At 47.0% G+C, this 11,793-nt stretch overlaps 1 protein-coding gene across 3 annotated transcripts in view; it reads left to right on the forward strand.

Annotated features, from left to right (window-relative positions):
* TAB2 (TGF-beta activated kinase 1/MAP3K7 binding protein 2) overlaps positions 1 to 3,330 on the forward strand; it is a 48,063-nt gene extending 44,733 nt beyond the window's left edge. For 2 of the 3 annotated variants that reach the window (XM_012723466.1, XM_012723468.1), the window contains exon 7: positions 1,319 to 3,330. In XM_012723466.1, coding sequence (XP_012578920.1) covers positions 1,319 to 1,461 — 143 coding nt within the window. In that variant the 3' untranslated portion in view covers positions 1,462 to 3,330. The remainder of the gene's footprint in view (positions 1 to 1,318) is intronic. The other variant, XM_012723469.1, reaches the window with a different exon arrangement.
* The last annotated feature ends 8,463 nt before the right edge of the window (positions 3,331 to 11,793 follow it).

Here is an 11,793-nt window from a genome sequence, read left to right on the forward strand (position 1 = left end):
AGCATGTAGGGATTTATTTTACTCTTATTTAAAATACTTTTACATATGTTTGAAATTTTCCATGATAAAAAGAAAAAGGAAAAAAAAAACCATGATTTAAAAGCTTCTTCACAACAGAGAGATGTTTGTATGGTATAATCATTTTTACCTTAAGACTACATAGGGAGTTATTAATTTCATCTCTAGGTATTTATTTACTTCTTAAATGTAGCTGTTTAAAAATAACTGCATTGTGAAGCTGATTTTAAGTGTGGAGATCACAAATTATCCTTTGCCATCTAACTTCCCCTTTTATTAGTTCCGGTTATTAGTTTCCAAATAGCTCTAATGAAGAGATTCATATTTCTAAGTGCCAGATGAGAGTTATATAGATGTAAGAAAACCACTGACTTTTTATTTTAAAAAAAGAAATGTGAAAGTCCCCTACATGATTGCCTTCGATATGACTTAAATAACAAAGAATATGCTGGCACTTAATACTAGATTAAATGTTTGTATAAACTTAATGTTTCCCCTTCCTTAAAAAAAAGAAGAAGAAGAAACTCTATAGTTAAACAAAGGATAGTTTTGCCAAAAAATATACCCACTGTGAATGTTCTCTAACACCTGAGAGAAAACAGAATTCTAATAAGTAGGACAGATTCCCCAAGTTAAAGCAATCACAAAATGTCTCCCAGGTATGAAGTGTGAAATAATTCTAGATTGTAAGAAGTCCTACTTTTAAAACTGTATTTATCATAGTATATTTGGGGGGATATCAACTAGAATTGTCAGGCTCTTGAGTTCTTCAGATAGTTTTACCTAGGTATTTGTTCTTACTCCATTTAAACAAACTTGCTGTATAAATAATAATCTCAACTTGCTTGTGCATGCTGCAGAAATTGTGATACCTGCAAATTGTGACCAATACCTGCTGTTGGGCTTTGGTAATAAAGTATTCTTTGAAATTAGTTAGTGAATAGGGCTGTTCAAAAGAGAGAAAACAGGGAGATGAAACTGTAAGGTCACAAATTCAGTTAGTGAACGCACTGTATAGGACTTGACGATCTTAGGGTGGCATCATAGGGACCTTGGCGGCATCACAGGGAATTGACTTCACTCTCTGTTTAAGTTGCAAAAAATGATGCTCTTTTCTTCTTTAAGGAGCTGTTGAAATGGTGAGGAAGCACGGGCTTGATAAAGGTGGATGAGGATCAAGCCTGTGTCAGATTCAGCTGGATGCCTCATTTGATTAATAGGCAGCCTCGAAGAGTGTTAAAAGTTGCCAATAATTTTTTGTCACTTTTGCTTCTAAAATGATCCTTTTGCTTCCTTACAGATCAAAGGTCCACCATCAAAACACCAAAGACTCAAGACACAGAAGATGATGAGGGGGCTCAGTGGAATTGCACTGCCTGTACTTTTTTGAACCATCCAGCCTTAATCCGCTGTGAGCAGTGTGAGATGCCGCGGCATTTCTGAGCCATAGGCCCTGTGTCTTCTCTGAGGCCACACTTGCAGTTCCAGAAACTAGTCTGTCATCAGGGGAAGAGTTCCACTGCTCCCTAGGATTTTGTCAAGTGGAAGATGTGACAAGATGGTGTGCTAATGTTAAGTGTCAGCCCACAGAGCTATAATACCTCAGTCTAAAGTCATGGGCAGTTGAAATTCATCACAGGAAAGGGAATCTGCTGAGAGACTCCGTTGCCCACTGCCTGACCATGTACAGTGTTACCCGCAGCCATTATGGATAATTCGCAATATGTTAACGCCTTGGTGTTCCCAGTACCTTCCCCCCTCATGTCACTACTGAATTTTGACAGGAGGAAGGAATCGAATGATGGCTTTTTTTTTTTTTTTAAAGCTTTTGGTGAAACACTACAAACATGAAGAAACAAGGTTTAACTATTTAAAAACTGTTTGCTGCCACATAGTGCCAATGGGTAGGGGAAGAACTTCACACATCTGTGGTACTCTTGGCCTTGTCTTCGTCTTCCCTGAAAACGTCTCCACTCTGTGAAGCCAGCATCTAGGTTCTGAAGATGAAAAGGAAAGCAGCAAGCGTTGTCTGTGCAAACATGCAGTGAAATATCCCAGAGCTTTTCCTACTGTACAGATTTCTCAAGTCTGCTTTAAGTGATTTCTCTTTATTATTTTCTTATATTTCTATATGTATAGTGTAATAGTCTTTTGTTAACTAATTTTCTTTTTTCCTTTTAGTAAGTAAGCACGGTCATGTCCCTTTTTAAGCCTTATCTGAGAGCAATGCCTTAAGGAAAAAAAGCATTAATGAAATGAAACTCTGCACAAAGTAACTTAGATCCGTTTATTCTCTACTTTGCCCTCATGAGTGCCAATGTTCTGTGAAGACATACAGATGCTGCCCAGTGAATTGCAGAAAATATTAAAAGACCTGTGTCTGGGTCACTCTATGTACTGACTTCCACAGTGGGTGACACAGCAGTGTTTCATCTTCCACAAAGAGGCTTAAAACAAGGTATTTTTAACCCACTGACAGAGCAGCAGGTCAGGCTTGCCTCATCTGCCTAGTGCCCACAGAACTTTCAGAAGAGATCGCCGCTGGGAAGGTAGTCGCAAAACCAGCAGCAGCAGCACCTGCAGCCTGTTTGGAGGGACGTGTAAACGCTGTGCTGTGAGGCAGTCCATTCGAAGCCTGACTGGTGGCCGTATCGTGCATATTTATGAAGCGAGGCTCATACTTAGGACAACTGAAGAAAAGCTGGAAACAGAAAAACAAGCAGACTTGAACACTGAAGCAACCTCAAGCATCTCTTTATTTTGATGATATATTTTTATAAGGAAAATAAATATTCATATGATCAGGAATGTATATAACTACATGAAATCAAGAAAAAGAAACCACAGTATGCATTTAAAAAGACACAATTAGGAAATTATGATCAGTGCTTAAAATGGGGCCAAAGGGGGTGTTGACATGTAGCAGGAGAGAGGAGGTGGACTGTCACCCGCGAGAAGGTTTGCAAGTGGATGTTTTTAAATAAACGGGATTATTACAGGTGATCAGATGAATATCAAAGCCTCGACTTCCAGGCTTTGCACTTTGTATATGGGAAGAAATACGACAATCACAGTTCGCTAGATAATAGACCCAAGCGCTTCCATTGGATGCATTTTGTCTCTAAAACAGGCCTTGTTTTTCAGCTTCCTCTGCAGTTCTATGTGAAGATTGATAAATCAGTTTTTACTTGTTTTATTAATAAAACGTAATTTGGATATCTTGAGTTGATGGTTTTGTGATTTAGCTGGGTAAACTATCTTTGTAACAGATAAGTTATTTATAAAAATTAAAAACTTATATTCTAATGTGGATTTTGTGACTTATTTTTAAAATGTGTGGAAAGGAGATAATTGATAGCCCAACCAAACACTTGATCGTTAACTGAAGTCAGGGAAAATTCATCCCCTGGGTTTTTCCCCTGGCATCTTGGCATTCAACTGCACTTTATTTTTATCAGTTTCCCACGCTGTTTTTAAGCTATGAAAGAAAGCAGCCAGCAGCCATGTTCCAACTGAGCTAGAAAAGGGAAGGTTGCCCTGTTGTGTCTTGTTATGTTTACTAGTTCCTTCTGTTTTGGGTTTCTTAAGTTTACCATTGTTGAAACCCTGATTCGTTTCCCTTAGCCTGAATTGCCATTGGGTTAGTACTGGCGCGGCCCTCACTGTGTAGTGGCTGAGGGTGATGGTGCTTCTCTTGGAGGCACGTTTTAAGAGTTTTGTTTTTTAATTTTTTTGTCTCAGTTTTTCTGAGCTTAAAAAGAGCACAGTAGGACTTGCTGGTCTCCTGTAATGTAACTGCCAGAAGCCCTGCCTCGACCAGCCTTTCTACCTAGTGGACAGAAATACTCTGTCAGGAAGTCGGAGGCCTGCACACGCCGTCTGGAGACCACCTTCAGGGACTATTCCGCTGAAACGACTAGACCCTGAGGTCCTCACATGGAAAGGTGGACTGCGCTTTCCCGTCACTAACCGCCTGGGTGTGAGTGCATGTTGAAGCAGGAGAGGTGTCTTAGTGCTTGGTGGAAAACTACTTTATTTACAAAACATGGCTAGGATCTACCTTCATAGCTGAACTTTATACAAAACACATGTCAGTTTTGGTGAAAAAAAGTGAACATTTTGTTTAATTTCCATTTTTTTTAAATGGCCAGTCTGGGTCAATCTAGTATTAGGTGATTTTATGCTGGACAGTTGAAATTGTGCAAGAAACATATCCCTAGAGAGTGTCAAGCTCAGTGAGCTGTAAACTTTAAGCCTATGTTTTAATCATTTATAAATAGCAAAAGTAAATGAAATTTCACCTGTTTTCTCTAGTGAAAGTGGTAGGTTTAAGGAGTGAAAACTAGCGATACAACAGTAAGTCCCTTAGTAACTGAACTTGACGCTAGGCCTTGGAAAACAGTAAGTCAAAGTGGCACAAAAAGCTTTTCCTGATGCAATATGTGCCCGCTGGCTGTAAGTGTAGTCTCCTATCTGATATCACAAAACACTGCTCTCTGACAAGTGTACGTGACCTGGGCTTTGTTCTTAGAAGCTACAGCTACATCAAGTTTACTTGAAGGCAAATGGCTCAGGGCTCTATCTTGAAAATACATTGAATAAATAGACCTCATCTAATGAGAACTCTACTTTGTAGCTTCATATTTGTTACATTGGCTTTTTCCCTCAGTATATATAGTAGGTGGTTGGGTATTTTATTTTTTAAACAGGATATGAAAACACTTGGTGATGCGCTATCTTCACAACTACCAATTTCCGAAGTTACAGGCTCAGAATTGTCTTGCCCTGCAATGGGATGGACCTAGCGCTTTACAAAGCTTATGGACACAGCTGTCAAAGGACTTGAAATGCCGGTTGCTTTGCAAAGATACTATTACCAAAGACTGACAGGAGATCAGGTGTGTGTGTGTGTGTGTGTGTGTTTCTGTTGCATGTCCAGCTCCCCAAAGAATGTACATTTTACAATGGACTGTAACAAGCAACCTCTCCAGGAAAATAAAGCCCTTCTCCACAGGACTTACTCCAGCATTTCTGCAAATCTATTTGAAGCCCAAAATTAGCCTGAGCTGCACTTCCTGCTAACTTGCCTCTGCAGGTCTGTCTCTTCACCTTTAACGCCCTTTGCTGAGGGCAAGACTCCTTCCTCTGACCTCAGCTCCAGAGAACCTAACTCATTGATTGTCATTCCAGCATATTTACTGATCCGCAGCATGGGAAGCAAGCACTGTAGCATGTTCACCACAAAAAACGGTTTCCAGGGCTTGAAGAACTCATTTCCACCTCAGCCCACTCACCCATTCTTAATAGGCTCGCTGCCTGTTCCCACTGCTCTAACTGCCTCTTCTGCTTGCAGCAGCTTGCCTTGCACACTGCAGCCAGATGACAAGAGGACAGAAGCCTTTTTCCCTACAGCTCGCTTCCGTTCAGAAGCCTTTTTCCCTACAGCTCGCTGGGCATGTAGACCTTCCATTTGCCTTGCCAGGACTCTGGGCCTCATCTGACCTGATCACTCAGTAGGTCTCACACGTCCCCACCGACGTCCTTCCTATCCCATTTCCCCTCTGCGTAAACCTAGCTTTTCAAGGATGGAGTCAGGGTTAAAGTTAGAAGGTCTTTCCGAGACATACCCTCTCCGAGCTTGCTTATTTAACCCCACCCACCTGACATACAAGGTTGATCTCATGATCACCCTCTTCTTTCCACAGTAGATAACCCTGCAAGAGGGGACTGATGGTGGTGAGGTTCTTGAGCCAAGGTTACGTCTAACCTCTAATTACAACTTGAACTTGGAATACAGGTTTCCCATAAGACCAACACTAGCAGTAGCTCCTCAGACCAACCCCCTGAAAGGAGACGGTGCTAGTCTGTGATATCGCTACCACAGTGAAATTCAAGGTTTAAGTTGTCCTGTCCTGAAGAGTGAAGTTAACACCTGGGTGGATACTCTGGGAAATTCAGAAACTGGCAGCTTACTGTTGGGAACACTAACCACTATACTAGCCAGGAGCCAATAGAAACTCGCATTGAAATCAGGACTCCCGGATCTGTTACAGCTGGTTTTATAGCAAATCTTAAAATTTGCCTTTTCGTGGATGGTATTTTGAATGGATTCTTGTCTAATGGAGAGAGAGAAAAGAAACCTCCCAACAGTTGTTTGGAATTTGCCAGACAGCACACAGTGACTATCACACTGTCTAGTGACTGATCAGATGTTACTTTTATAAAAGGGATTTTATAGAATAAACATTTTAATGAAAAGGCACTCAAACTGGGAGAACCAGAAAGATTTTCCCCACAGCACATTGGTGTTGCTGTAGAATTGAAGTGTCCAGGTCCTCCCTTGTAGGCCAACGCATTAAACCGCAGCACTGCGAAGTCGCTACAGCCACTACAAGTTCTACTGCCGCCCCGGAGGTGACCCACACCGCAGGGCAGACCTGTCTCGCCCGCTGCCCCCTCAGCAGTGTACTTCATCAGTCAGCCTGTTCTGCTCCCCACTCTGTCTCCGGTAAATCCTCTCACTGCCCCTGCGCCTCTGGCCTATACCCCAGTTCTGTCTGCAGAAATAAATAAATCTTAAAAAAAAAAAAAAGTGACTGGCAGCCCAGAGGCCGCCGCCCAGCACAGCTGTCCCTAGTGATGGGGTCCATGTAGGGGACTTGGATTCCCTGATGGCCGTGTGGGAGTGTGGGCACTACCAGGACGGGCAGCTCTTCCTCCCTGGGTACATCTTTGAACAGCCCAGAAGAACCAGTGGACTAGCAAGGATCTGACCTTGATTTCCCCGGGGCCAGTCCACCCCCCAAGTCACAACTCTGACCTGCGCAGCTCTACCACGGAGCTCCACGCAGGAAAGAGACGCCGTGTTCCTGAGCACGACGCCTCAGCACCAGCTGCGAGACACAGGACAGGAAGACTGGCCGCGTTGGTGGGCCCCAGACACAGGAGGCCCCCAGGGGAGTTGCGCCTATGCTGCCAATACGTAGATGCAAATAACGCACAAGTGAGCGCTGGAAATTGTCCAGCTGGATGATGTCTGTGCCTCCGGCCTAGGTGGAACCAGGCTCTCCTCTGCCTGATCACTGCGGATGGAGCATGTGGTGGTAATTTGCTTCGCGTTTCTGCTTTTCCCTTATTGCCTTTCTCACGGGTCTTTAGTAGGATGAGAAAAAGTACTGCAACATGAAGTGTTTCCTCTCCTAAAGCTTCCAAAACAAATGTGCTATAATTTACATGCAACAAAGCACCCTCATATAGATTGCATGATTTTATATAGTAAAATGCACCCATTTTAAGTGCATTTTGACAAATGAATACACACATATGACCTCATCACAATCGAGATACAGGACATGTCATAACCCAAGAGGGCCTCTGTGTCCCTTTTCAATCCTATCCCACCACTCTCTACCTTCTGTCCTGTAGATCGGCCTTTTCTGCAATTTCTTATAACTAAAATCACATAGAATGTACTTCTATGTCTGGCTTCTTTCAGCAAAAAGCACTTGAGAGCCGTCTGTATCGGATGACTACAGCTTGGATGAAGGGGGAGCGTGCAGGCTGGGAAGACGCGGCAGGAAATGTCATTGGAGCCAGTCTGTGGCGGATGACTGGAGAATGTACTCAAGAAAATGGACAGAAGTGAGCCCCGAAAACAACTGAGCAAGTGCCAAGATCATTTCATCAACCACGCCCTGCTCGGTTGCCCAAAGTGGGAACAGCCCAAATGCCTCCTTCTGGATTCCTTCAGGTGCGGAGCTGTGCTGTGGTGTGGAGACCGTCTGTTTACCCTTCACTTGCTGAGGGGCATTTGGATTGTCCCCGCTTTGGGTGACTCTGCGTAATGCAGAACTCGGCTGATGAAATGATCTTGGCTCTTGCTGAATTATTTTCGTGGCTCGCTTCGTCCGTCGTACTGAGTACATTCTCCAGTCATCCTCCACAGACGGGTTCCAACGACCTTTCCTGCAGTGTCTCCCCAGCCTGCAGGCTGCCCTAGATGCAGGAGAGCTTAGCTGAGCCCCTGCCTCTGCGATTTCCAGACTCAGCCGTCCCCCCCCCCTCCTCCCCCCCCCTCTTCTGCTTCTGGAGGACCTTCTCACCTGCCACTTGCGTCCCAATCAAATGCCTCGTTTTCATAAATTGCCCCCGACTCATCAATTAGAAGTTCTCGTTCCTGGCGCACGGCTGGAAGGCATCTGATGCCATAAGGCAGCTCAGTGTAGCATTCCCTCCCTCCCCTCAACTTTGCACAGCATTTGCCTTGCATTATACTGACAGCCGACTCTCCCCGCTTACGGTATGTATATACTAGAAAGTCTCCGCAAACGCTGACGTGGAGTTACTCCCCCGCTATTTTTTCCGCACGATTCCTTATTTGGGCCCCCTACATTCCTCCTCTAAGTGAAACCATCCAGTATTTTTCTTTTTCTTCCTGCTTATTTCCCTGAGCATGATCCCTTCCAGCTCATCACTCGGGGAGCGACCTTCCAGCTCCGTCCATGTTGCTGCGAATGGCCTGAGTTTATCTTTTTGATTGCTGAGTAACATCCCGCGTTCCACATGTTGGTCTAGTCGTCCATTTGGGGGCACTGGGGTTGTTTCCATTTCTTACCTATTGTAAAACGCTGCAGTAAACAGAGGGCGAAAGTAAGTCGCCAACTTTTTAGCTTACAATTGGTTGTGTGCTGACCCTATGCCAGGCCCAGGCTGGCAGCAGGGACCCAGGTCAAGAGGCCCTGTCCTCACACACGGGGAACGTCAGGACGCTGGCAAAGGGGGAGAAGCAAAAGGCAAGATGGAAGACTTCTGCTCAGAGGGACAGCCTGGGAGCTGATGACTTCCAGTATAAGCTACCGTGCAATAAATAGGAGTAACAATCACTTTGTTGTGATTGGGGCTGTGAGGGGCTCAGGGCGGCGGGCCCTAGTGTTTGAAAGCACTACCAGGTCAGACAGTTCCATGTTGAACTCTGACCCTGCAGCCTACTTGCTGTGTGACCCTGGGCAAATGACTTAACCTCTCTTGGCTTCAGTTCCCTTCTGTAAAACAGGGCAAGCTATCATCTATCTCTTTAGGTTGTCATGAAGGGTTATATGAGTTGATATTTGCAAAGTATAACACAGGAAGCATATGTCAATCATACTTTAAAAGTCAGAACTCTGACAGCTTTTGAGGGAAATGGGTAAATGGAAAGTGACGTAGCTGTCCCTAGTTATTCCTATTTATTCCTGATAATCAAGCTGGGAAGGGGCCACCTTGGCCACTGAGGGGCAGTCCCAGGCGGACTCTCCCGGGTCCTGCAAACCGGAGCCAGCACTGGTGTCTGACTCCAACTCGGAGGATGACATAGAAACTACTGAGAAAATATTCAAACGCATAGGGGATTTGGGATGGACTGTTAAGGCCGAAAGGGAGTAAGGTTTAAACAGTCTAAAACACCAGACAGTGATTCTACAAAAATCGCAGTCATAAATAGCCGCAAAGTAAAAGCGTCGACGAATTCAAAAACAAAAACAAAAGCAAAACACAGAATGACTGGACCACATGACGGCAGGGTCAGCTGGGCCACAGAAACACCATGAAGAGCCAGGCTGAGCTCTGGGCTGAAGCCCCCAGGCTACCCATCACACACAGCACAGCACAAGACACCAAATGCCAGAAAGCCAGCAGTAAGCCCATTTTCTGAACAGTCAGGATGCCAGATCCTGTGTCCAATCATAATTCAGAGGAAGCAAGGACCTAAGGGAGGAAACAGTGAGGAGGTCCCTAGGCCCATGCCTCTCTCCGAGCACACGGTGAGGACAACACTCAGACTGGGCGCCTCATTCTGAAAAGACGGAGAAAAATCAAGCACAATCACACAGAGGTCAGTTTCCCCCTCAGAAATGCTTTTTACAGAGCTGACACTTCCATAATTCAATGGAAACTATTCAAACTGAGGACTGAAATCTTGGTGAATTCCAAAAGTCAGAGCAAAGGGACTTGAAAGCCTTGAGATGACTCCTGGGAAATGTACACCCAGCTAGGAGGAAGTGGCAAGTCCTCTGGGGGGCCCTGGGCCAGGAGAGCTGGCCGATCCAGGCCACCCACACCCGTCACCTCTCTGCACCACCTCAGAAGAGATGGGTTGGACGTCCCCATGAAGACACCTCGGCCTCATGACAGTGAAGGCCTCCTGCACGGCCATTTCCCACCCACCTCTGGCGGCTGCATCAGGACCTGCAGGCGTGAGCCCGTCACCACAAAGCACTGACAGGCGATCCGTGGCAAGCACCGCTGCACCCAGAGTGTCCCCCAGACGAGCAGACACTGAGCTGGGGCCAGGGGCCCACAGGGCTCCCAAATGCCAGATCTGACACTATTCCTGACCCATCAGAATTCTTCAACCATCAGTAGCAAGATGAGAAAAATAAGAACAAACCCGAAGCTTCTTTTCACAACACTCAGCTGACTTCATTTCATAGACTGCCTTTTGTGTTACCCCTTAAACAACTTCTTTCTAGGCCTTCACCCCCTTCAAAAACGGCCAAAGAGCAGCACTTTTAAATATCAAGAGCACCTCTGTGCAGTCACACCCTCCAAGAAACAGACGCCAAGGCCCCTCACAGGGCAGGCAGGGGCAGCGTGCTGGGCACCCCAGGGGCTGACACCTGGGAAAAGGGCCCAGGGCGGGGTGGGGCTAGCAGAGAACCCGGCTTCTCGCTGCACAGGCCTCAGGAGGCACGGCAGAGCGGGGGAGCAGGTGACCCCAGCCCACACTGCTGGAAGCAGCTGCAGGAACACACCACGCTGGTGGCTCCTAGATGCGGCCCCGGGCCTCCTCGCCACAGGACAGGGTCCCGGCTCTCGCCAGCCAGCCTTGCACTGCACCCACCTTTATCTCTGTCGGTCAGGAAGCATCTCCTCTGTGGTCCCCAGGTGGTTTCCCCAGGATCCGGGCTGGAGAGGCAAAGGATGGCGCCTTCTCTCCGTCGCCGGTGCACCTCTGGCCGCTTTCCAAATCCAGAGGACGCAGAGAGCCCGATGGGGTTGGCTGAAGCGGGAGCACCCCTGGGCCTAAGCTGCCGGAGCCCGGCCAGAAGCTGCGGCCTGTGGGCAGCTCCCCTCGGGAGCCAGCTGGGTGTGAGCACAGAGCTGGAGCAGCCTCCCCGCTGCTTGCCAGAGCACTGCCCCTGGCAGCGCCCAGGCGCCCTGCAGCGCAAGGCTGAGGAGGGCACCTGAGGCCGGCCGGTGGGCTTGACCACAGCCCAGCAGCGGCACTGGCGTTTTTATATTTGGCACCTGGAGCGCTAGCGTGGACCAATGAGGGGCAAGCAAGATGAGCCAATCATGTTCATCCGCTCGTTAGTCAATTAATCAGCCCAAAGGGCTGATTGCTCTTAACATGGTCCAGCTGGCCACTGAGAACTGCAAATACTCCAGTCAGGCTGATGGACAACCAGGGGGGGACACTGAAGAGGACAAAACCCCGGGGCAGGAGCCGGCTTGGGACTCACACTTTGTTCCTGGCCTCCAAGAAGAAAAGACAGAGAAGAAGGAGGGTGTTTGAAGAAAGAAGGGAGCTGAAGAGCTGCCCCTGAGCCAGACCCCCGCACCTGCTCAGGTGACTCCCTTTCTGGTCTAGGACCCGCGATGCTGCAGCGCCCCCAGGCGGAAGGAGAAGCACAGGCCCCCGGGTCGCTGGAGCAGGGGTAGCTTCTGCTCTGGCCTGGTGTCCTGCCCTGGGGCCCACGTTCCGGGGACACAGAACCACACAGAGATTTCTGACTTCAG

Source organism: Condylura cristata, unplaced genomic scaffold (genome assembly GCF_000260355.1).
Source record: "Condylura cristata isolate star-nosed mole 26May11 unplaced genomic scaffold, ConCri1.0 scaffold00001, whole genome shotgun sequence".
NCBI classification, from domain to species: Eukaryota; Metazoa; Chordata; class Mammalia; order Eulipotyphla; family Talpidae; genus Condylura; species Condylura cristata.